A 25,026-nucleotide genomic window follows, 5' to 3' on the forward strand; every position below is an offset into this window, starting at 1 on the left:
TATTTACCCTGGGTCATGCTTTTCTCTTTCTTATCCTCCTTCCCTTCTCTCTAATATTTTGCTTTTTATGACCATCTCCCCCAAACAGTCCTTCCCCTTTAGAGCCTCTCTCCTTTTTTACACCTTTCCCCTAATTTTTCTGTTTTTCCTTCTATTAGTCTTTCCCTTTCTTTTCCTCCTTTTCCTCCTACTTCCCTATAAGGTGAGACAAGTTTCTCTGTGAAATCAAATGTCAGATATTCTCTCTTTGAGCCAAATCTGGTGAGAGTAAGATTCACACAATGCTCATCCCCCTCACTTCTTTCCCTCAATTATTAAAGGTTTTCTTTGCCTCTTTGTAAGATGTAATTTCCCTTATTTTACCTCCTTTTCCTCTTCTTTCAGTATGATCCCCATTTCCACCTCTAGTTTCTTTTTCATATTATCATAACAAAATCAAATTATACCCAATAGAAATATAGTACTCAAGAATTCTTTCCTTTTAATCTTTTTTATGCTTCTCTTGAGTTCTGTATTTGGAGATCAATTTTTTTTTTTTGTTCAGTTCTGGTCTTTTCATTAGAAATAGGTGAAATTCCCTTATGTCATTGCATATCCATATTCTTCCCTGAAAGTTAATGTAATGTAATTCCAGTTCCTTTGTGTGATGACTGTGTATTTTAAAATTAGCCGGAGTCAGGAATTCATATTAAGGGAAAACCCTCGATCTTTATTCTTTGCTGAGTTGAAGGGGGATGGTGATAGGAAGTGAGAGCAGTCACTACATGAACCTGACCAACAGTCTCTCTGCCTCTCTCTCTCCACCCACCAAAATTTTCTCTGTCATTTCCTATACAACACATCAAAACTTGCATAGAGAATGGGCGGGGCCATTCTTTCTCCAAGCATATATCAATAGAGTATTGTCCAATTGCTATTTTGCCTCAAGTGCTTGGGACCTCAGTGCATCAACTCGAGCTTCAGACCATTACACCTTTGTTTTTTGGAATATCAGATTCCAGACCCTTCAGTCCTTTAAGGTGGAAGCTGCTAGTTCCTGGGTAATCCTAATTGTGGCTTCTTGGTATTTAAATTGTTTCTTTCTGTCTATTTGCAATATCTTTTCCTTAGTAGATCTGAAATTTAGCAAAGATATTCCTTGGGGATTTAATTCTGTAATCTCTTTCAGGAGATGATTGGTGGATTCTTTCAATGGCCATTTTACCTTTTGATTCTAAAATATCAGAGTAGCTTTCTTTTACAATTTCCTGTGAGAAAAGGTTCTTTTTTTTCATCATAGCTTTTAGGAAGCCCAGTAATCCTTAGATTGTCTCTCCTAGATCTATTCTCCAGGTCAATTTTTTTTTCTAGGAGATATTTCATATTTTCTTCTATTTTTTCAGTTTTTTGTTTTTGTTTGTGTGATTCTTGAAGTCTTATTGAGCCATTCACTTCCATTTGTTGAATTCTAATTTTTAGTGTATTATTTTCTTCAGTTACCTTTTTTAGCTCATTTTGCAAATGGCCAATTAAATTTTTTTGTTCATTGCATTCTTTTTCTATTTTTTCCATTCCTTTTTGCAATGATCTCATTTCATTTTCCCATTTTCCTTCTAACTCTCTTTTAAGATCCTTTATGCAGTCTTCAAAGAAAGTCTTATGAAATGACCAGCTCATGTCTCTCTTTGGGATTTCTGGAGTTGCTTTGCCTTTAGGAACCTCGCGATTTGAGGATTCTGTTCTCTCTTTTCATAAGAGGTGTCTTTGGTAAGAGTTCTTTTTTTAATTCATTTTTTTTAACGCTTGAGGTCTATTCATACAAAAGAGTGACAGGTGTTTTAATTTTCCCTGGGCAGTTCTGCTGATTGATTTCCAGTGCTAGGTAATGGTGGCTAGGTCTGGCATTCGTCTAGGGCTTAGTGGTTAATAATTTGTCATTTACAAAAGGCAAATCTGCCAAACTGCCTGTTTGCAATCAGGACAGAGTGTCCTAAGAGGTTCAGAGAAGATTCCCAGGTGTGTGGAAGCTACAATGCTCTGACTCTCCACTTCAGCTTCTTTTCTCCCTATGCTTCATTCTAGGCTGGGCAGACTGTCCCCCTACCCAATTGAAACAGACCTGTTCTGAAGTTCTTCCAAGGTATCGTCTTCTAGAAATGTATTGTATTCCAAATATTTGGGGATTCTTTGAATTCAAAATCATTTTAGAGGCTTAATCTGCTGTTGGTCTGAGAAAAGGTTAGATGAGGTTACAGAGAGTTGTGTCTGCTCTCTGACATCTTGGCCATAGATGGCATATTCATTAAAAAGGGGAGGGATTGCTCAATAGGTCTTCTGAAGGAGATGAAGAAGAAAAGGGAAATGTAATTCCTTTCCTTGAGGACCTCTGATCCTATGAGCTCCATTAAGCTACACTATGAGTGACATTTCCTCCCCTTCCCCCCAAATATCAGTGTATGTTTCTATTAGTAATTTGTCTGAAAACCTTTTTGGAGCCTCTAGATAAACTTGAAATTGTGTGACATTTAAACACTTTCTTCTGAGACTTAAATTCAGTGATACAGGATGTCTTTCACATAGCAGAAATACAGTAGCATCTACTGCAGCATCTAATGCAACAAAGTTTTCAGAACTACTATTTGATCTTCTCAGAGTCCTCAGGACACCCTAGGAGTGATAGAGTGATAGAGAAGACAGTATGGGCAGAAATCATAGGTCTTTAGAGTTAGGCATAACCTTAGAGGTCATGTAGTCTAATTTATGAACTTTGACATGAATCTAATCTACAGAATTCTTAGGAAATATTTATTAAGCCTATGCCCTGGTACTTTCATTGATGATTTCCTTACAATATCCAAAGGTAGACCTAGAGTGGGCAAGAGTGTGGAACTTTGTTCTGGCAAAATTCTGGCAAGGGAGAATTGCATAGAATGTAGCTGTTTTCTGCCATCTTCCCTGTTTTTATCTACTGGAAAATACCCAGATGCAATGCCTCTGCAGTGATGGAGACTACCTTCTCAGTACTCTACTCTAGATCCTCCAGAGCTCCAGGTTCCTCTTTTTCTCCTGTTCCCAAGAATATATTTGGTAATCATGCTGTGAAACCTGAAGATGATCCTATTAATTGCTGTTTTTCTCAATTTCACTAGTTCTGGTCTTTAGCAATTGCAAAACAATATTCTCATGCTAGTATCAGGGTAGAATGACTTCATTGTAGATTGGCCAAACTTTTAATACCTTCAAAAAAGGAAATAAGAAAACAGATAAAAATTGTCTTAAATCTATTTTCCCCCAAGAATCCCATTAGGAAGAAAGACTTTATCTTTGCCTCCAATGAAAGTAACATTCCTAGAACAAGATAAAAAACAAATTAAACAAAATATGTTTCACAGTCAAGACTAAATCTTCTTTTAAAGGAAAACCAATCACAGCACAAATTTCTGAAACTTGCTTGCTAAATCAAAGGAAGCTTCCAGCCTATCAGAGTTTTAGTTTCAGACAACACTGCAGTGATATGTAAGGAACGAAAACAAAGAAGATAGCTTCAGGAGTCACCATCCCAAAAAAGGGGAAATTTTTTTTTTTTTAAATTCTTCTTTCAAAATTCCTTCCAAAAACTTGGAGAACAAAGAACACAGTTTTTGGTTAAATAAAATTCCAATTTAAACACAACGGCATGAGTAGAAATAAGTCCAAATCAGATGCCAGGGAATTTGGGACTACTCAATACTGCCAATCAGTCAAGCAGGAGGCTGTTTAAGTTGAGAGCCCTATTTTGATATCACAATGTAGAAATCAGCTTCTCCTGTGGAACAATGGTGTAGAACCTTGGTAAAAAATCATTAAAAATATATCCTCCAAAATCACAGATTCTTTTTTTTTCTTTCAAAAATTAATGACCAAAAATATAGCTATATTCTTTTGCATACTGGAATATATCACATGTAGGAGTATGTGTATTGTATGTGTGTATGTATTGTTCATGTAGATTATTGAGTGTTCCCATGTGTATTTCTAAGTGTGAGTCACAGGGAGCCTAGAAGGGATTTTTCTAAAGGCTCTTCCTCCCATTCTTCCCTAAAAGAGAACTTCCTTCCAGGAGAGAAGCAGGAGGCTGTAGCCATGATGTTGGTAGATTTCCTCTTCTGAGAAAAAAGGCACTGGGCTAGAAATGTACCTTTTAAATAATGTTAACCTAGGAGAAATAATTTGAAAGTTCATGTTGCACTCTTGATCACTATTTCTTTTCTCGTTTGTAAAATTTTTAAAAAATTATTTTAAAATTAAATACAAAGTTAGGAAAGAAAAAGGAAATATTGCTATTGCCATGCACATAGCAAACCATAAAAGAGTATTCAATATAAAACAACACATTTCAATATCAAAAACATCTGTATAAATCAAAAACATCTGTATAATAAATCCTACACACCTATTTCTTTGTGTCTTTTTTGGGTTTGTTTGTCTTGGTTCTATGCTGTGCACCTTTTGCCTTCTTTTTTCTCCTTTTTTTTTTCTTGTTTCTCAGCTTTAAGAAGTTTATATTTTAGTGTGGATAAATCTAAATCTATATTTATAAATATGATTATAGGTATCTACAAACATACAATATATATATAGATACACTCATACACACACACATGTAAGATTGCACCTCTCATTTTTTCTCTCATTTCATCTGCTGAGATGGGCAGCATTTCATTCACATTCTAATTTGATTACCCATTGCGTATTTTCTACTTTCCTCTTTTTTCTTACTATCATCATCCTATTTGCTCTATCCCTCCTCACTCTTCTGCTTTACTTCTATCCTATACTTTTTCCTCCTATTCCTTAAGCTGCCCACCCCTCTGAAACTCCCTGCCTCATAAGCTCCTCCCACTCTATCCCTTGCCTTCTTAAGTCTTTCTGAATGTAGAACACTTTTATACCCTTCTAGATATATATATTGTTTACTTGTTTTCCTTTTTATTGATTCCAATATGTTTTCCTTGACTTGAGAACTTTGAAACCTGTCTATGATATACTTTCTTTCTTTTTTTTTTTTCTTTGCTGAGGCAATTGGGGTTAAGTGACTTACCCAAGGTCACACAGCTAGGAAGTGTTAAGTGTCTGAGGGTAGATCTGAATTTAGGTCCTCCTGAAATCAGGGCTGGTGCTATATCCACTGTGCCACCTCGCTGACCCTGTCTATAATACTCTTGTAAGTTTTCCTCCTGGAATCTCTAGTTATTGTTATGTTTTTGTTTCTGTCTTTCCTATTTATATGCCTTCTGGTTCTAGAATCTTAGAACGATTTTTGGTGATCATTTCCAGTAATATTTTGTGAAGATTCTTTTTCTTTTACCATAATTTTCAGTTAGACTATTTCATTTTTTAATTCTGTATTCTTAATTATTTTTCTGATGAGATATTTCAGTTTTTCTTCTCTTGTCCATTCTTTTGATTTTTGTTTTATGATTTCTTGGTGTCCTCGAATATCATTACCTTCTTCTTGCCCAATTCTAGCTTTCAAGGAATTTCTTTACGTTTTTGATTCTCTAATTCATGTTGGTTGATGTTTCATAATTTAAAAAAAATTTTTTTGGATTACTCTTAATTTTTTTCCTATTTCCCCCCTCTATCTCTTATGCAATTTTAGAAGTCCTCTTCAACTCTTTCTAAGAATTCTTTTTATGCTTGGAAACATTTGTCATTTCTCATTGAAAAAAAGAGAAATTTGTCATTATATTTTCTGAATATGAATTCATATCTTTTCTATCCCAATATTAACTCTCTATGGCAAGGTTCTTTTTTTGTTTACTCATTGTTTATTTATTTATTTTTGCTTTATCTTGCCTTTAGCAGGTACTAGTGTAACCAAGGTGTAGCTTTGAGTTATGGGGACTGAAGTCCCTCCCAATCCTCAGATCCTTCTTACTGTTTCTGAGGTCTGTCTTGGGGTCTAAATTTGGACCCCTCTTTACTCCACTCTACTTTGAAGCCATGGTTTGGGCCCCCAGATACACTGCCCTATAAATGAACTACAGTTTCTCTGATGGCTGCTAACTACACCTAACCTCTTTGTTGTGGAACTGAAATTACAGACTGTTTTATTTCAAGTGCCCACAGCCAAAAAAGTCCCTGCTCCTTAGTTTGGCACAGCCCATGGTGTTTCTGGTTAGCAAAGTTGTGCTTTTGATCCCTTAACAAATCAGTCTTCTCTTATTTAGTCTTTAGACCCTCCCCACTGTCTCTGAGATGAAAATTTCTTGAGTGTAGGCATCTTCTCAATCCAGTTGCCCCTTAGGGCCTGTTGTTTGTTGACGTTGCAGACTCAGCCTGGAGGTTTTTGCACTTTATTGAGGCTGAATCTCTGCCCCTGAAGACTGGAATTTCCTGGGATTTTTTCAAATTGTTTTAGGAGAATAATTGCTTTATCCTATGTTTATTTCTATTGCTCTGAAAATAATGTTCTTCATCTCTCTTATTTTTAATGGAGGAAACTGGGAGAGCTGAAAGTTTTCTGACTACTCCATTATCTTCTCAGAATCCTCTTCTTTCATCACATATCCTTAATGAGTATATATATATATATATATATATATATATATATATATATGTATGTATATATGCATGTGTGTGTGTGTGTGTGTATAAGCATATATATATTTATCCAAGTACTTTTTACCTTTTGGTGAAATGCCAGTTATTTAAAGACAATAGTGCATGGCAAATAAAACTGAAAGAAATTAACATGATACTATTATGTTAATTATAAATTATTGATTTTTTACAATATATTCTTGCTTTTTCTGTTTTACTCAAGACTTCACTTCTAAAAACGTCAAACAGTGAATGAAAGACATGACTGGATGATGTGATCACCCCTAGACCTACACCAACTGAGAACCTGTATTTGAGTTCCTTGGAAACAGGATCCAGTTTGAGTGAGACTCCTCCTGGGGATGAATAAGCTCTGTCCTTGATCTCTTCATTTAAGTTTGGGATAACATAGTTAATGAAGGTGAAAATTAGCAAGGTTTAAATTCAAATGGCTTTCCTCATCTATATTGCTGGAGGCTACAGAGTACTATGGTAAAGTCATATTCTTAACAAGAGAATAGAACAGGTTCATCCTGAGAGAAGTAGGAACACCACCAAGTTGACTGCAAAATCAAAAATCAAGAAGCACAATAGTAGGAAGGGTTTGATGGTTGAGGAGAAGATTGAAGGGCCTGTCACTATTGAGGGATGCCAAACATAACTGTGCTAACCAGAAAAACCCTGGGCTGTACTATATCAAAGGGCAAGGACCCTTTTGTCTATGGGCACTTGCCCTAGCTGAGTACTCTTGGCTTCCTTCTTCAAGTGATCACTAGTCAGGATTGAGGTTCTCTTGTCAGGAGTTCTCTCACAGAAGGAACACTCTTGATTTCAGGTGTTTCAGAGTTTCCCTTGCTTTTGATTACTGAGTGAAATCAATGACCATTAATTTATTGATCATTTACCAGATGTTAATAAATTGGTTTTTATGACTAGAACTTTTGTTTATTGGAGTTTTATCTGTAAAGAAACTATTTATCTCAGCTGATAGTAAACAGAAATCAGAGAAGATATATGAATGAGAATATATTAGCCAATACACTGAACAAATGACTTCTCCTAATGAGAGCAAGCTATCTCAACTGAACCAAGAAAAAGAATCTCATATCTTACTCAAAGAGAATTTTCTTGAAATCTCTGGCCTGGTAAGTTTGGGCTAGAACATGATTGAGATGCTATCTCTCTTCTTTATGTCACCTTCTTCCCACAGTTTTTGTCTACTTTTATAGATCCCTTTCTGTGTTAGAATATGGAATAATATGTTTTCTTTCTTGAAACTAGAAGTGAAAAGACCAAGATCTCTTCTTTACTAAACTGGTTCTCAGAAAAGTATTTTAAATTATTGCTATTAATTCTTTGGGTAGTATTTTTGTCTTGGGGCTGCTCATTTTGTTGAATGTGAATATTCAGGTTGGAGGAGAATAAGTCTATGATCAGTCCATACTTATTATCATACTACAATTTAGGGAATGTTGGTGCATGATTTTTTGTTTGCAGTTGATTGTACACTTTATGTAGCCTTTGAAATTGGGGTACAACAAAGTATGGCTTGTGCTAATTTTAGTCTAAAAATTAACACCAAGAAAATACAGGTACTCTATCAGCCACCTTACCATCCATATGTGAACTCAGCCATTACTGCAAATGGAGAAGTTTTGAATGCTGTGGATAAGTTTACTTCCCTTTGCTAGGTAATTCCAAAAGTATATATGTCAATAATGATGTCGATACATGCATTGCCAGAGCTAGCACAGTGTTTGGGGGACTTCAAAGGAAAATGTTGGAGAGGGGAGCTATTAGACTGATTACCAAAACGAAAGTCTCCAGAACCGTTATGATAACATCATTGTGTGTAAAACCTGAACAGTATACCAGTACCATGCCAGAGAACTGAGTTGCTACCATTTTAGTTTTCTTAGGAAGATGCTGAAGATCACCTGGCAGAATAAGATACCACACACTGGGATCCTTTTTCAAACTAAACTGCCAAGAATTCAAATTCTACTGCATAGAGTGTAACTCTTTTGGGCTGTTCACATGATTCAAATGCCAAATGTATGCTTACCAAAAAGATCATTTTATTGCTAACTCACACAAGATAAGTACTCACAAGGTGTTCAGAAAAAGTGACTCTTTTAAGGTCTCCCTGGAAAACTTTAAGACTGATTGTATGACATGGGAAACAGTGGTGAATCACCCAGCATTGTGTGCCTTCATGAGAAAAGGTACTATATTCTATGAGCAAAACAGAATTGAATTAATTCAAAAGACATATGAGATGTACAAAAGAGGATCTATCCCAAATGTTTATAGGGACTATTTGTATCCAACTTTGGGCAGAGAATTTGGAACTTGTATTGGTCAGGTTAGTCACATTCTGACACATTAATTTGATTTTAACATAGTGATATCATTTTGGTCCTCTTCAAGATTGAAGAACAACAACTGATCAATATAGAGAGTGTAGGTATATGGTAAATTTGAAGGGATTATATGAAAAAATATGTTAAGAGATAAGAAAGAAGATTACACTGGAAACATAAGGAAAGGAGAGAGGAAGTATGGTAAATTATTTCAAATGAAGAGGAGGTCAAAGTCATATTTTAATAGTGGAGGGGAAGATGAAAGAGTGAACTTTGAACCTTGAACTTTGAAATTTGAACATTGCTCAAAGAAGTCATAACATACATAATCAGTTATGTATAAATATCTATCTTACCTACAGTGAAGTAAGAGGAGAGAAAGAAAATAAAAGAGTGGCATGACAGAAAAAAGAACAGATTAGGGGAGCCTGTGGTTAGAAGGAAAACACTAGTGAGAAAGGAAATGATGAAAGGAGAGAACAAAAAGGAGGAAAAATATAATAAAAGGACATACAGAGTTCATAATCATAACTGTGAATGTGAATGGGATGAATTTTCCTATAAAACTAAAGCAGATAGCAGAGTGGATCAAAAATTAAAATCTAACAATGTGTTTGCAATAAAAACACTTGAAGCAGAAAGATACACAGAGGGTTAAAGCAAAGGACTGCAGCAGACCAGATTATGCTTTATGTGAAGTAAAAAAAAGAAGCAGGAATAGCAATCCTGACTTTAAATAAAGCAAAAATAAATCTAATTAAAGAGATAAAGAAAATAACTACATTTTCCTAAAAAATCTTAAGGAAGAAATAGACAGAAAACCAATTTCAGCTGTCACCTGTCTTAAATAGATAAATAAACAACAAAGAAATTAAGGAGGTGAATAGAATTTCAGAAAAGTTAGCTCTGACAGACCTTTAGAAAAAATGAACTGGAATAGAAAAGAATAAATCTTTCTTTTTTCAACAAAGCACCATAGAAATGTAGATTAAAATTAATTGGAAATTAAGCAATCTCATCCTAATGAATAAGTGGATCAAAGGACTAATCAGAGAAACAATAATTTCATTAAAGAGTATAACAACAATGAGAAACCATTGGGATGCAGCCAAAATAGGAGTTAGGGAAAATTTAATTCTTTAAAGTGCCCCAAAATTTCATAGAGCTAGAAAAAATAATAACAAAATTCATCTGAAAGAAGGAAAGGTAAGGACTACCAGGGAATTAATGAAAACATGCAAAAAAAGTCATTTGTCCTATTTTGGGTACAATTTCTTGAACTGAAAAACTAGTGGGTGGCAACTGAAATTTAAAAAATCCTTCTCTAGCCTTAATATTCTCTGTTTCAATTCATGTGAAACCTTAGAAATTTAACTTCTAGTCGCAGCCATCATTGTTCCACAGGAGGGTTACCCATGAAAATTACATTTCCATATATATTTTATTTTTGATTATAAGACTAATCTCTTTAAAAAATAAGAAGCAGATCAATCCATGGTTGAATTTCACAGGTATTCTACTAATTTGAAATGCAAGCCAGAGTTGTAAGAGATGGGCAAATGTCAAAAGAAAAATGCACTTCATCCTAGTTTAAGGTATGTTCCCAAAGCATCTTTGGATTGAGTTTCAAGTTAATTATATGTGTGAGACATGTATGTGGTTTGTACAAACATTTCTCACTTTGCTTTTTCCTTTCCACATCCCTTTCCCTCTCATTATCACCCCTATCCTTATTTTTCCTCAGAATTCCTATCTTCCTTTAGCTAATTCTTCTGATATTTCTCTTTTCAATAAAATGTTTTTTTTATCACTTTCTTCAAGGCAATTTTGACAGCCTTATTTCTCAGACTGTAGATGGGAGGATTTAACATGGGTACAATGATAGTGTAAAACACAGAGGATACTTTCCCCTAATCCATGGAGCTACCTGAAGCTGGCTGCATGTACATGAATTCTTCAGAGCCAAAGAAGACACTGACTGCTGCAATGTGGGAACTGCAGATACTGAAGGCTTTTGATTTTGGAATTTTCAAAATGCTAGCAATAATCAAAACAAGAGGAAGTAGTGATCAATGTTGGAAAAATGATATTATATATGCTGAAGGACAGGACCACCACTTCATTGATATAGATACTAGAGCAAGAGAGCTTCGAGATTGAAAGGAGATCACAGAAGTAATTGTTGATGGCATTTTCTTTGCAAAAGAACATTCTAAACAAGTATCCAGTGTCAACTGTGGCCTCAACCAGGGCCAATGCATAGACCCAACTCACCAACCATGAACACGCTTGATAAGACATCATAAGACTGTAATGAAGAGGATAACATATGGTGATATAGTAGTCATATGCCATGACAGCCAACATGAAACATTCAGAAATTGCAAAAAAGACAAAAAAGCAGAATTAGGTCCTGCATGCAGATTAGAAGACAGTGTTTTTCTCTGACACAAAGTTCACCACCATTTTAGGGGTGATAACAGTTGATTGACAGAGATCTATGAAGGACAAACAGCACAGGACATAGTACATGGGGATGTGAAGATGAGAACTGAGTCTAATCAATATGATCATGCCCAGGTTCCCTACTGTAGTAACCACATAAATCCCTAGGAACAGGAATAAAAGGTAGTTGGATCTCTGGCTGGTCTGTCAGCCCTGTGAGAATGAACTCAGTGACTAGTGAATAATTTCCTTTCTCCATTACTTTTGGTTGTAGAGCAAGAGGAGGCAAGAATCTGTAAACATGAAGGATAAACAGAAATGAGAAAAAGTGGATGTCCTTGTTAAGTTTCAAAAATGATCTCAGACATAATAAAATCATGTATAATCATGTAATCTTTTTGTATTATTCCACTTTCCTACAAATGATTTTTGATCATTAGTTTTCAGTTATGTAATGCATGTATACCAGCTTGTTTGAAAATACTGTCTAACCACTTCATATAATATAATTATTTTTGTCCTTATAACCATTCATGGTTTCAAAGTTCTTTACTCATAATCAATAGTGTGTTTGTAAAAATCTTAGATGATATTGAAGTTCTATTTCTCATTACTGATAAGCATAAGAGATTGAACCTAAAGCTTATTCTCACTTGATGATTCTCATTTATAATAGTTTTATCTTGAATTTTAAATAATGTTTTCTAAAATTATTAAAATTTGGATCTTTGTATTTTATTTGTATTTTAAATACTTGTGAAAAAGCTTTGGAGGCAAGAAATGCAATAAGTATATCACCCAAGGTCTAATATTCATGCAATTCAGGAAAGAGTATAATTCTTCCATCTCTTCAATCTTTCAATCAGAAAGAATGAAGTGACATGAATTGCACAGAATTGTAATTTGGTGCACTCACAAAGAGTTATTTTAATTTTTTAAATGCCATCTTGAAAGGTAGTATCCAGTAGAGTGCGTTGGGAATTCTTGTTTGATTTGTTATTGTTAAATAACTTGGATGGAAGCATGGATAGTATCTTATCAAATTCAAATACTGTACAAAGCTTAGCAAGATAAGTAATTGAATTATTATAAACTTGCAATTTACCCTAAACAGGATCCAAAAATGTCATACCAGTTTAAGGCTTGGGCTCAATTTTTTATGATGAAATTTAATACAGACAGAAATGTAAAATTGTGAACAGCAATTAAAATGTGTTTCATTTATTGAAAAATTATGGAGATATGTTTAAGAGTCATTTTGTTTGGCAAGGATCTGGGTTTTTATTTGACAGCATGTTCAATATAACTAAGATGTATAATATGGCAATCAGAAAAAGAACTATTATAATTTTGGTCTTCATGAAGATAGTTTTAATTTCCAGTATTCATTAATGTTAGTAGAGTTCCTCCTGAAGAATCTGAAGGCTTTTATGAGTATTTATAAGATTACCCAGATCTCATTAATAGCACAAAGACAGATGCTTCTATTTTATCTCTGTTGATCTACCACATTCCACATTGGTCAAACCATTCATAGAACATTTTATCTTATTCTGTTTGCCATGGTTTACAAAGGACATTTACAAGTTGGAGAACATTCAGAAAAGGGCAATGAGAGTCATGAATGACATGAATACCTTATAAAGATAATTTTAAGTACTTCTGAAATTTTTGTCTGGAGAGAGGAAGAATCAGATGAACACATTAATTATTTCCAAGTATTCTAAAGGCTCTCATGTTGAAAATGGATTAGACTTGTTCAGTTTGTCTCCAAAGTATAGAAAAAAGAACAATATTTAAAAGTAACAAAAAAGCAAATTTATATTTAATGTGAGGATAAAAATCTTGACACAATCCAAAGTGAGGTAGGTTGCCTTGACAGTAGTAGAGTTCCACTCAGAGCATATCTTCAAATAGAAGTAGGGAGATTCCAACTGCTGTTGGGCAGAAAATTGTAGGGTATGGCTTGGACTAGATGGAAGGTCTCTTCTAACTCTAAAATGCAGTAGTTCAATTATTCCAAGATGTATTTCCTCATGCCTTCAAAATCTATTTTAAAACTATCACTTCCTCATCTTCAACCCCATAGTATTATAAGTGATGCATAGAAGATAATTTTGTAAAGTCCTGAAGTGCCTTTTTTAGAAGAAAAATTTCAAATTAATCAACTACTTACTTTTTAGCATTGAATATTAGAGCCTCTTTATCCTGAAAAGCATATTCATTCCAAATCAATGTCTTGTATAAAAATTAATATAGTGTAGATATAGAGGCTTCTAATCCTTTTTAGTGTGGAAGGGAATTAGGACACAAACCATCTCCAAAATGTTTTTGGAATTGATTAAATTTGTGGATGTTTATTTCTAATTGTGCCTTTATCCAGAGTATCTTATTTAGGTATGGAGAAATAGTGTTCATCAGTATCAACAGAATTCCTGATGATGTATCTTAAGATTTTTATGGTTATTTATAAGATCTCTGGGATCTCATTAGTAATCTACAGAGACTTCCAAAGAGACTTATCTCATTAGGGATTTCCCTTTTCTGGGGAAATGTCATTATTATTTTCCTTGACCTCTTACTTCTATCATTTTCTCTTACTCTCTATGAATACATTCTTAGATCATATCTAGAATTTTTGTCATCTGGAAATAATTTATTTAAATTGATATTTGGAAGTCTTAGAGAAGTTGAAGTATTGTTGAAGCAGCCTGAATTCAGAGATCACAATAGTTGAAATTGGGTATCTGAGAGGCCTAAATGTTCATAAGGGGGAGAAGAAGAGGTACAAGAAATGTGAAAATCAGATGCTGAACTTATTGGGAAAGAAATATATTGAACTAGAGTTACCTAGTTGATAATTATAAGGATCTCAAGAAGAAAGTGGCTGAGTGACAAGGATAGATTGAATACATAAATGTGACAAGGCCAAGTAAAGAATATACCAGCTTCTTTTCTTGATCCTGTATGTGAGAGGGTGAGAAAGCACTTACAACTTTGAAAAGGATATCCAAAAAGATTATTTCTGCATGAAAATGCAAAGTGGGGAGCTCTGTTAGCTTAAGGCTTGGTTAACAGTGACCAGCAACACTTTTTAAGCTGTTTTTCTGTCTGATAAATATATTTACTGATTTTAGTATCTAGTTCATTATTCTTCTGTTCAAGCAGTGAATTGGGAGGACTTTGTTCCAGCAAATGTGTAGTGGTAGTGAACAAAATGAGGTGAAATCTTTCAAGACAGTTGTGAATATCGAGTAAAGCTTCATCTACTTCAGAGTTTGAGTAGACCTGAAGGACTCTTGAGCTTTGAGTCAAAAGCATACTTAAGTCCCCTTCCTGCTATCCTCCCATGCCATCATTTTCTCCCCATTTCAGTCAAATATGGGCAACTATGTATTTATTTTCTTGGGTAGTTCCCACATTTAGAATGTTAAGATCTTCAGCCAATGAGGATGAGGGTCAGTGGTGGGAGGGGATATTTGTGTTAGGGATTAAAAGTGTTGACCTGCCCCCTACGGTGTTTCCTCCCTTTGATTGTCTGCTCCACGGGTGGCCTTCTAGCAAGAATGTATAATAAACTTTGCTTTGCTCCTAGAGATCTCTCCAGCTTTTTTTTTTTATTAAATGGTGACCCCCTCACCATTTCTGAACCACACAGTAGAGAGTTGTGGATGTCAAGGTTCCCTGGTGTGCTCTGGCATATGCATCACATTTTTTTTTCCCTAAGCAAATGAGTAAAGGAGCTGAGTAGCCTATTTTGCAACCAAAGATAAACAGATGTTTGTTTCCTACATGTCAGGATCTGGGATAAAACTCTGATGTCTGTGTGCTAGTATTCATTTAGACATTCTTGTATATTTCTGGCTAGATATAAGATTGTTAAAGAAAAATTTAGGGAAAGTGTCTTATAAGACTTTAGCAGAGATAAAAATTGCAAATTATGAAAATATTATTATAATCATAGCAATAAAAATAACAATAGTTTACATTATAATGATGAGAATTAATAGTGACACTGACAATTATATTCCTAATGCTTTGGAACTGTTGAAGAAAAGACCGAATCATCACTTGTTGGGAGTTTTATAAAAGGAATTTATTTGTTACTAATTTGTGATGTAATAAATTTGTGTAGCTATAGCTTTCAGAGTTCTGCCCAATCTTCTGAGAACGACTTTATGGGTCAATATTCTTCAAGACTTCATAACCTACTTGGCCATTTGTTCTCACAGCTCTATTTCTTACCACATTGTTTTTTTGGGGTTCCTAAGCTACAAAGTGAGAAATGATGAATACAACGGGAGGATCCCATTGATACATAGGGACTAACACTGTATTAGAATACATATTATTCAGAAGTTCTTCAAGTTAGGCAGATGTATAGAGAACTTGAGTGGTAAAAGTACATAGATTTCTAGGATGATTCATATCTCTTCCATTTTCAGAATAACTGATGTCTTTGGTTGATTTCATCAATGAAATGGCTTTCTTCATTGAGTTGGATTCCTTTTCTGCTATGGGGTCTATTATTATTATTATTATTATTATTATTATTTTGGCTACTGTGATCTCTGCTGGACACCTCTACTTTGCTGAACTCTTCTTTGAAATTCTTTTCTGCTATTTCCACTGAATTGTTTTGTTTCTATTATCTTTGTTGCTGCTCTCTGTTACCATTCCATGGATTGCAGTAGCTAGGCAGCCTCTCCCTTGTAGTAAGAGTTCAGTTTTGTATTCTAGGGTTATTTATAGGTACTCCCAGACAGGCAACTAGCAAAAGTCAGCAGTACCCTGGCTCCCAATACTCTTGTTATTTAAATTCCCTTCCTCACAATTCCACCTTTTTGATCTTTTCATGTAAATTCTGTCTGATTTGTTATCTGAAGTTCATTCTAAATTCTGTAATATGCATGTCACTAGACAGAATCTTATTTAAATGATCCTAGGAACTCTGCTTAATAAAACTGCAAGGAACATAGATTAAAGAAGGATGAAGAGTATGCTTTTTTAGTCCTTCATAACACTTTTGATTCCTAAGAAAATCAGCCCAGTAGTAAAACTCAAAAATGTTGAATCTCTATTGGTGGAGAATGTAACTTTTGTTCTACTTCTAAAAGCTCCAAATCACTATCTTCCTTTTATCTTTGTTTCCCCTTCAGTGAAATAGGATATTTTTCATAGGTTTATCAGATTTAGAAATAGAAGAGATTTTAGAGAACATTCAGTTCAACCATATAACTTTACAGATGCAGAAACTGAAACCTCCCAAATTAGTATTTTGCTAAAGGTTAATGCTCAGAACCCACTCTATCTGACTCTCTATATTGTCCAGGTATCAGCTTGAATGGCAACTGTTTTAATGAATCTACTATGAAACTTTGGACATAATTTTGACAAGCCAGAACTATTGTTGGAAAAGAGGCCTGTTCCTATGGCTGTTGTTACTATGGGATATAGCCAGAGTAATTTAGACCCATCTTTGAATGCAAGGGTTATTTTTCCTTTGTCAGTGTATTCTCAGTGGATAATATATAGCATCTTACATTCAAAGAGTATGCAAATAAATGTTTAATATATTTGATTGAATTGAACACAGGAACCGGGTCTTTTTATTACCAAGTTTCTCTCTGTAACTATTTTCTATTTCTCTTCTCTCCAACCTACTCCTACATTTCCCATGAACTTGGATGACGACAGGAATTATCCATCTTTCTATATTCTGAGGGCAATGGGAACAAAAGAAGTATCTCTCTCAGTACATGACATATTCATAAAAAAGGGATGGATTGCCCGATTTATATTGTGGAGGAGAGAAAGAAGAAAACGGAAATGTACTTCCTTCCCTTGTGGACTTCTGATCCCATGAGTTGCATTAGGCTATACCCTGAGTGACATTAAAAAAAAATTAACAAGCATGTTTCTGTGAGTAATTTGTTTGAAAAATATTTTTGGAGCTTCTAGATAAACTTGAAATTGTGAGGCATTTAAATTCTTCCCTCCTGGCACTTAAATACAGTGATGCAGCCTCTCTTTCACATCAATGAGCAGTCAGCCTCAAACTGTATTCCATAAAATGGCTGAAAACAATATTGCACATCAAACCAATGAAATTGTTACTTAAATGAATTTATATTTTTTATAATAACTTTTTATTGACAGAACATATACCTGGGTAATTTTTTACAACATTATCCCTTGCACTCACTTCTATTCTGACTTTTCCCTTTTCTCCCTCCACTCCCTTCCCCAGATGGCAGGCAGTCTTAAACATGTTAAATATGTTACAGTATATCCTAGATACAATATATGTGTATAGAACTGAACAGTACTCTTGTTGCAGAGGAAGAATTGGATTCAGAAGGTAAAAATAACCTGGGAAGAAAAACAAAAATGCAAACGGTTTACATCAATTTAGCAGTGTTCTTTCTTTGGGTGTAGCTGCTCCTGTCCATAGATCTTCTCTTTGTCGAAGAAACCCACTTCCATCAGAATACATCCTCATACAGTATCATTATTGAGATATATAATGATCTCCTGGTTCTGCTCATTTCACTTAGCATCAGTTCATGTAAGTTGTTCCAAGTCTCTCTGTATTCATCCTGACCAGGTCTTCCTGATTTCAGGGCTGGTGCTCTATCCACTGCACCACCTACCTGCCTCTAGTTTTTTTTTTTTTAATTTTATCAATTATAGGTTCAATTCCCATCACCTTACAATATTTATTTTTAAAATGTTTCAGCTTATTTCACTATATTGGCAGCTTTATCCCTTCAGTGGGTGTAATGTCTGGACTAGCTCTCAGGAGGACCTCGGGATCAGCCTGAGTCCTTGGTCTTAGTGGAGAAGTGAATGAGGCAGGAGAGCTACCACCAGGATGGTCAAAGATGGAGTCTGGCACCTGAAGTCTGGAGCCTGAATTCTTCTCTATGTCTGTGGCTGAAAGCTGTAGCTGAGAGCCTTCTCTGTCTGAGACTCCCTTAAATACCTCATTATGATTACATCACTATAGCACACTGAGTGCACAACCATTACATCACCATACTAAGTACTAAGGATATGCTTAATTATAAGTACCTTGCTGACCTAAATCCAAATATATCTTTTCAGAGTTCTGGTCCTCTACATGTGGGTACTCACACAAATGGATTTCATGCCTTTAGGGCTGATGTGGCTGATGTTCCCACACAAATCTGTGGGTCTGTACTCTTAAAATTGTAGTTCATAAGCTTCTATTCAGTGTGCTTTCTAACAACATTCAACCTGTATATTGTAGTGTTTGTTATTATTATTTAGGATATCGCATCAAGAGCAAAATGCTGCTCTTTTCTGAATTAAATCTTGGGTAAACTGCCACATAAATCCAAAAGATTTTTGTTCAAGATATGATTTTGCAGTCAACTTTTTCTGTGATTTTGGGCAGGTAATTTATCTTGTTGAGTGTACACTTTTCTTGAACTGAGAAACGAGTGGGTTCGAGTTACACAACTATAAAATTTCTCACTCAAAATTCTCATTATTTATTTTGTTAAAATATGTGAATTTAATTACTATTTGTATTAGTGAGGGGCCCAAAGGTCATGAAGAAGAAATAATTTCCACACAGATTTTGAAACTAGAAAAGTTATCTCATTAAATAGCAGAAACAGGTTAATAAATATCAATTTCCATAGCTACTCTATTTATTTGGAATACAAGGTAGAAAGGTGTTAAATAGTAAGACAAAAGTAGGAATAGAGACCCAGCCTTAGCTGGTTTGAGAAATGTTTTCAAAGCAGCTCTCAGTTGGACTTCTTTGTCATTACAGGTTTAGTTATAAAGTATCTGATTGGTACAAAGCAAAGTTTCTCTCTGTCTGCCTGTCTGTCTATCTCTCTTTCTCTACCCTTCTCAGTACACACTAAACCTATTAACCCATTATTCTAATATTTCTCCTTTCGCTAAAATGTCCTTTCTATCACTTTGTTCAAGGCAATTTTAACATCCTTATTTCTTAGACTATAGATGAGGGGATTTAGCATGGGCACAATGATAGTGTAAAAGACAGAAGACACTTTCCCCTGATCCATAGAGTTGACTGAAGATGGCTGCAGATACATGAATGCACCAGAACCAAAGAAAACACCAACTGCTGAAATATGGGAGCTACAAGTCTTAAAGGCTTTTGATCTGCCTTCAGTGGATTGAATTTTTAAAATGCTAGCAATGATCAAAACATAAGAGCAAATAATGATTAAGGTTGGGCAAAGGACATTAAATGTACTGAAGGCCAGATTCACCATTTCATTGATATAGGTACTTGAACAAGAGAGCTTCAAGAGTGGAAGAAGATCACAGAAATAATGATTGATGACATTTTCCCGACAGAAGAATACTCTAAGTAAGCAGCCTGTGTGAGCTGTGGCCCCTACCAGGCCAAATGCAAAGACTCCACTTACCAAGGAAGAGCACACCTGATAGGATATCATAATACTATAACGAAGGGGATGACATATAGCTACATAGCGGTCATAAGCCATCACAGCCAACATTTGGCATTCAGAAATTACAAAAATGACAAAAAAATAGAATTGAGTCATGCACTCGGGGTAGGAAATAGTGTTTTTCTCTGACACAAAGTTAACTAGCATTTTGGGAGTAATGATAGTTGATTGACAGAGATCAATGAAGGACAAACTGCAAAGGAAATAGTACATGGGGGTATGGAGATGGGAACTGAGTCTAATTAATATGATCATACCCAGGTTGCCAACCAGTGTGACTACATAGATACTCAGGAATAGGAGGAAGAGGGGCAGCTGGAGTTCTGGCTGGTCTGTGAGTCCTTTGAGGACAAAGTCAGTCACTAGAGAGTAATTTGATGTAGCCATTTTTTTGGAGAGTAGAGTAAAAGAAGGCAAGAACCTGTTGATTAAAAGCAAAAATAAAAGTCCTTATTATTACAAGTCTCAGGTGAGATCTCAGACAGAACAGTAAAATTATAATTTTTATTTTAACTAATTTTTTGTCTTTATTCCCCTACAATTCACTTATAGGAAAATATGTAGATACAATGTACCTACATTTTGGCAAAGTGTTTGTTGTTCAATATTTGAAATTAATATCAAAATTCATGGATATATAACACCAGCACTCACAACAGTGGCTAGTATTTCTCTAGAATTTTTAATATCTTTAAAATATTTCAAATGTTATCATGTCTTATCTCATCTTTATAAAAATCATTTGAAGTTAATGCAGTTATTATCCCTATTTTCTCATGAAGAAACTGAGTCAGAGAGATTATTTGGTTCACACAGTAGGTGGAAAAGCTGATACTACTACTACTAATTAATGGTAGTAGTTATAGTGAATAGCTTTTATGTAGCATTTAACTTATGTTATCTTGTTTCATTTAATCTTCATAACAAGTCTTTGACATAGATGGTATTATTTTCAGGTGAAGAAACTGAAGCAGCAAGAGGTTAAATGACTTGGTAAAGGTCACATTTAGTAAATACCTAGTGCTAATTTAAAATTCAGCCTTCCTAACACTACATCTAATCTCTGCCCAATGCATTACCTGCATTTAAAACTAGAGTCCTGTAAGTTCAAGTTTATAGTTATTAGGACAATTAATATAGTACCATATGCTTATATATGAATATATTTGCACTCATACATACATTTATGTTGTGTCATGCAACTTTATATATATATATGTATGTATATATGCATGTTTCTAAGTACATATGTATATGTGGGTGTATATTTTTTGTGATTTTTTGATGTATGGAGTTTCCACTGGAAATTCCTCATTTTTATTAATCAATTTACCTGAAATTCCTAGTCTTAATAGCAGCCAGGAGTAATAGTCATTTAAATTATTGCCCATATAGGTCTTTCTGACTCCAGAACTGGATCTCTATATTATATAAATGTGTTCCCTTAACTTCTCTAATTCCTCTTTCCCCCAAAAAAATCCACCAAAGTTTTATCCTGTAAATGATTACAGATCTTCAGATTGAAGTGATCTCAAAGTATTCTCAAACATTTAATAGGAAAGAAGCACAGATTCTGATGAAGAAACAGGTAAACAGAAATGATACTATAGTATAAATTAGATAAAACTGCATTTTTATAAAAAACAAAATGATAATATGTACATATAACTTTATATGGATTTGTATAAATGTTTTAGTGGGAGCTTAATATCTTTTTACTCATAAACACAAAATCCAGTTTTATAATACTTTGCAAGAATGTATTAGTAGCGATAACTTGTACCAAATAATTGATCAATCATAAGCAGTGATTAGCACCTGTTTTGTGTCAGATGCAATGCTAAATGATTAAATTTCTCCCTATGTTAATTCATCATCCATTCAGCTGCCAAAATGATTTTGCAAAAGTCCCTGTCCAACCATATCACCCTTCTCCCTGATCTTACTCAGTAAATTTGAGTTGTTCTCTACTGGCTCCAGAATTAAATTAAAAAAATCCTTCTTTTTTGGCATTCAAAACCCTTTATGGTGAGCAGAACGAGAAAGACCTTGTACAGAGCAACAGCAAGACTGTATGATGATCAACTATCTTAGACTTAGCTCTTCTCAACAATTCAATGATCCAAGGCGATTTCAATAAACTTTTGATGAAAAATGCCATCCAACATCTAGGGAACTATGGAGATTGAATTCAGATCCAAGAATATTGTTTGCACCTTTTTTCTTTCTATTTTTCTCTTTCTCTTGGTTTTTCCTTTTTGTTCTGATTTTTCTCTTCCATAGGGGAACATGTAAAAAAACAAATGTACATGTATAAACTAAAATGTTTTAAATTTTAATTTATGACAATCCTCAACTCCCCATTTCCTTTTTAAAATCTTACACCTTCTCCAAATCACATTCTTGGATTCAATGACACTGGCATTATTTCTGTTTGGATAAGAATCAGATCTCTCAGTTCTGGGCATTTTCTCCGGCTGTCTCCCATGTGTTAAATACTCTCCCTCCTCATATCTGCCTTTTGGCATCCCTGGCTTTCTTTAAGTCCCAACTAAAATTCCATCTTCTACAAGAAATCTTTTCCAACTCTTCTTAATTCTAGATGAAGCGTCTAATTCCCCATATTCCTGTCCCTTAATTTTAATGGGTTTTTTTGTGTTAATTATATTTATTTTTCTACATATAGCTTGTTTGTATGTATTTGTAAATTAATTTACCTAAATTAATCTATTTATTCCATGCTATTCCAATCAAATTACCAAAAAAAACTTATTTTATTGAGCTAGAAATAATAACAAAAATCATTTGGAAGAACAAAAGATCAAGAGTATCAAGGGAATTAACAGGAAAAATTAAAGAAAGAGATTTAGCAGTATTTGTTTTTATATTGCCTAGGTGTTACCCATATTTTTCTCTCTTCCACTTCCAGAGTGTTAGCCTTTATAACAAATAATTTTTTAAAAAATTATATTATCTTCAAGCTTATAATATGATAGTATCAATACTCAATAATTCTTAAAAGATTTAAAAGAAAAGCATCATGTGCAAAAAAGGAGAGCAAAGATAGCTGTCTCTGCAAGCCTAAATTAGAAGTCTAACAAGGAACCATTCTTATGAATTAACAATGGAGAACACTGATTCCTGCCATTGTCATCCACTTCCACTTTCTCACAGAAGGGACAACTGGACTCCTTAACTTGTGATCTAATATATGATGAACAATTTCCTGGCTATGGTTGCCATTTCTGCCAGCTCACCCTATCTTTCCCTTATCCCACTATTTCAAAGCAGTGATAGTAGCATTAAAATGTGGGAATATTTTGCCTGGAGCAATGATATATTCTGCCAAAGAACTACTGACTCAAAGGGATAATATGCCAACATCAATGTAGAAACTCACTAGGCTTGAAGAAAAGGGTTTGTTATTTGGCTTGAACCAGTTTTGTTCTCCCTAAAAGTCACTTGGTTCAGGGATCCAAGTTGGCTAAAATGAAATTTCACAATCTGCAAGGATGCTGAGAAAGTTTGATGCCTTGACTCACAAGTTTTCCATCAAAAAGAGAGGCAGAATGTGAATGAATAGATGATTTTAGGGAGAAGAAAAACAACTTAAGCCACCAAAAATCTCAGCAAGAAGAAAAGTTAAAAAAAAACCTAGAGCTCAAGCAAATTAATCTACAGGCATAATATTAAAACAGAAAATGTTTCTCTTGGTATTCTCAAGAATTTGTTATTGGAATTGTTGAATTTAATTGCTAATTTTTTTGAGTTTTTAGTATAGATTGTTTTCCTAAAAACATAAAAGTTTTTGCTTAGTGGCTTGTTTTCTATATTCATCAATTCTGAGCAGAATTCTTGTATTGGTAGTCACATTTTTTTTGACTTGTCACTTAATTCTAGAAAGTTTACACAATTTCAGTTGTCCCTATACATCCTGTACTTGAGATCTATGCATTTGGCTAGTACAGAGATTATTATTATTTTTTTAGAAATTTAGTTTAATATTTTTACTTCTTATCTTAAAGATTGTCCTTTTTTTAATTATATTTTCATTCCCCCAGATTGTCCTTCACTTCACTGATATTTATATTGCCAATCAATTCCCTTTCTTTTTGAGGAAGACTCACTATTGTGGATTCAAATCTTTCCATGCTATAAATGATTTCTTCTATGTAGGCCATAAATTTTGTCATTTAGTCCCTTTTAATTTCTTTCAATATTTGATTTCTCTAACGAGTTAGCTGAGCATATTATATAATATAGTTCTATGCTTTCTTGGGAATCCACATAGTTATTTTTTAAAATATCAGATATTGGTATAATTTCCTTTGTCTTTGTATTTATTTTTAAATATTTATAGTTATCCAATATTTTGACAACCGTCTTCTCTTCAGTTTGTACTCACACAAATGGATTTGGTGCTTTGAAGGGCTGTTACTACCTTGATTCCACGAGTAAGCCTGTGGGTCTGTACTCCTAACATGGTAGATCACTAATTTCCAATCAATGTGCTTTCCTCTAACATTCACCTTGTAGACAAAGTGAATGCTATTATTATTCAATATAACATAGTAAGAATATTGCTCTCCTCCAAGTTAAACATGGGTGAACTTTCATATAAATTTAAGGGACTTAAGTTGAAGACCTAATTTTTCTATTCATATGCTTTGTGATTCTGGGCAAATCATTTGTCTTTTTGGGACACAACCTTTTGGGATACAGCTAAAATGGGTTAGATTTGTTAAATTGCAAATTTTCTCATTCAAAAAATCTCGTATCATTTATCTTCTGAAATTTGGAGATTAAATAAATTACCACTTGTAATAGTTATTGCCCAAGTAGAGGATTCTGGGAAAATGGCAGAGTAAGTCAGAAAAAGTCAGAATAAAGCAATTGCTCTCTTAAGACAACCTAAGAAGACTTTCCAGGGGCAGAGTCAAGTGCAAAGAATTCAGGGCCTACTCTGCAGAATCAACAAACAACAAGCCCTGGGGCAGCTGGAGTTGGGAGGCTGCCCCAGCTTTAGAAACTTTAATCTCAAGGATAGTGTGGGGTCTAAAGCAGGGTAAAAGAAGATTGAAGAATCATTTATATCAAGGGATGGCAAGCACAGCTGGATGACCAGATGAGTCCTGGGCTGGGCAATCTCTACTGAGGGAAAAGGAGCTACCACA

General features: G+C 34.4%; 1 protein-coding gene and 1 pseudogene across 1 annotated transcript; both read right to left on the minus strand.

Annotated features, from left to right (window-relative positions):
- Positions 1-10,714: 10,714 nt before the first annotated feature.
- LOC100915583 lies at positions 10,715-11,631 on the minus strand (annotated as a pseudogene).
- A 7,678-nt stretch (positions 11,632-19,309) lies between these two features.
- Positions 19,310-20,263, minus strand: LOC100915323 (olfactory receptor 8G1-like). Its single transcript, XM_012545107.2, has one exon. It carries the CDS (start codon positions 20,237-20,239, stop codon positions 19,310-19,312), a length of 930 nt encoding a protein of 309 aa, XP_012400561.1. The 5' UTR covers positions 20,240-20,263.
- Between the last annotated feature and the right edge of the window lie 4,763 nt (positions 20,264-25,026).

This window comes from Sarcophilus harrisii, chromosome 3 (assembly GCF_902635505.1).
Source record: "Sarcophilus harrisii chromosome 3, mSarHar1.11, whole genome shotgun sequence".
In the NCBI taxonomy this organism is placed as follows: domain Eukaryota; kingdom Metazoa; phylum Chordata; class Mammalia; order Dasyuromorphia; family Dasyuridae; genus Sarcophilus; species Sarcophilus harrisii.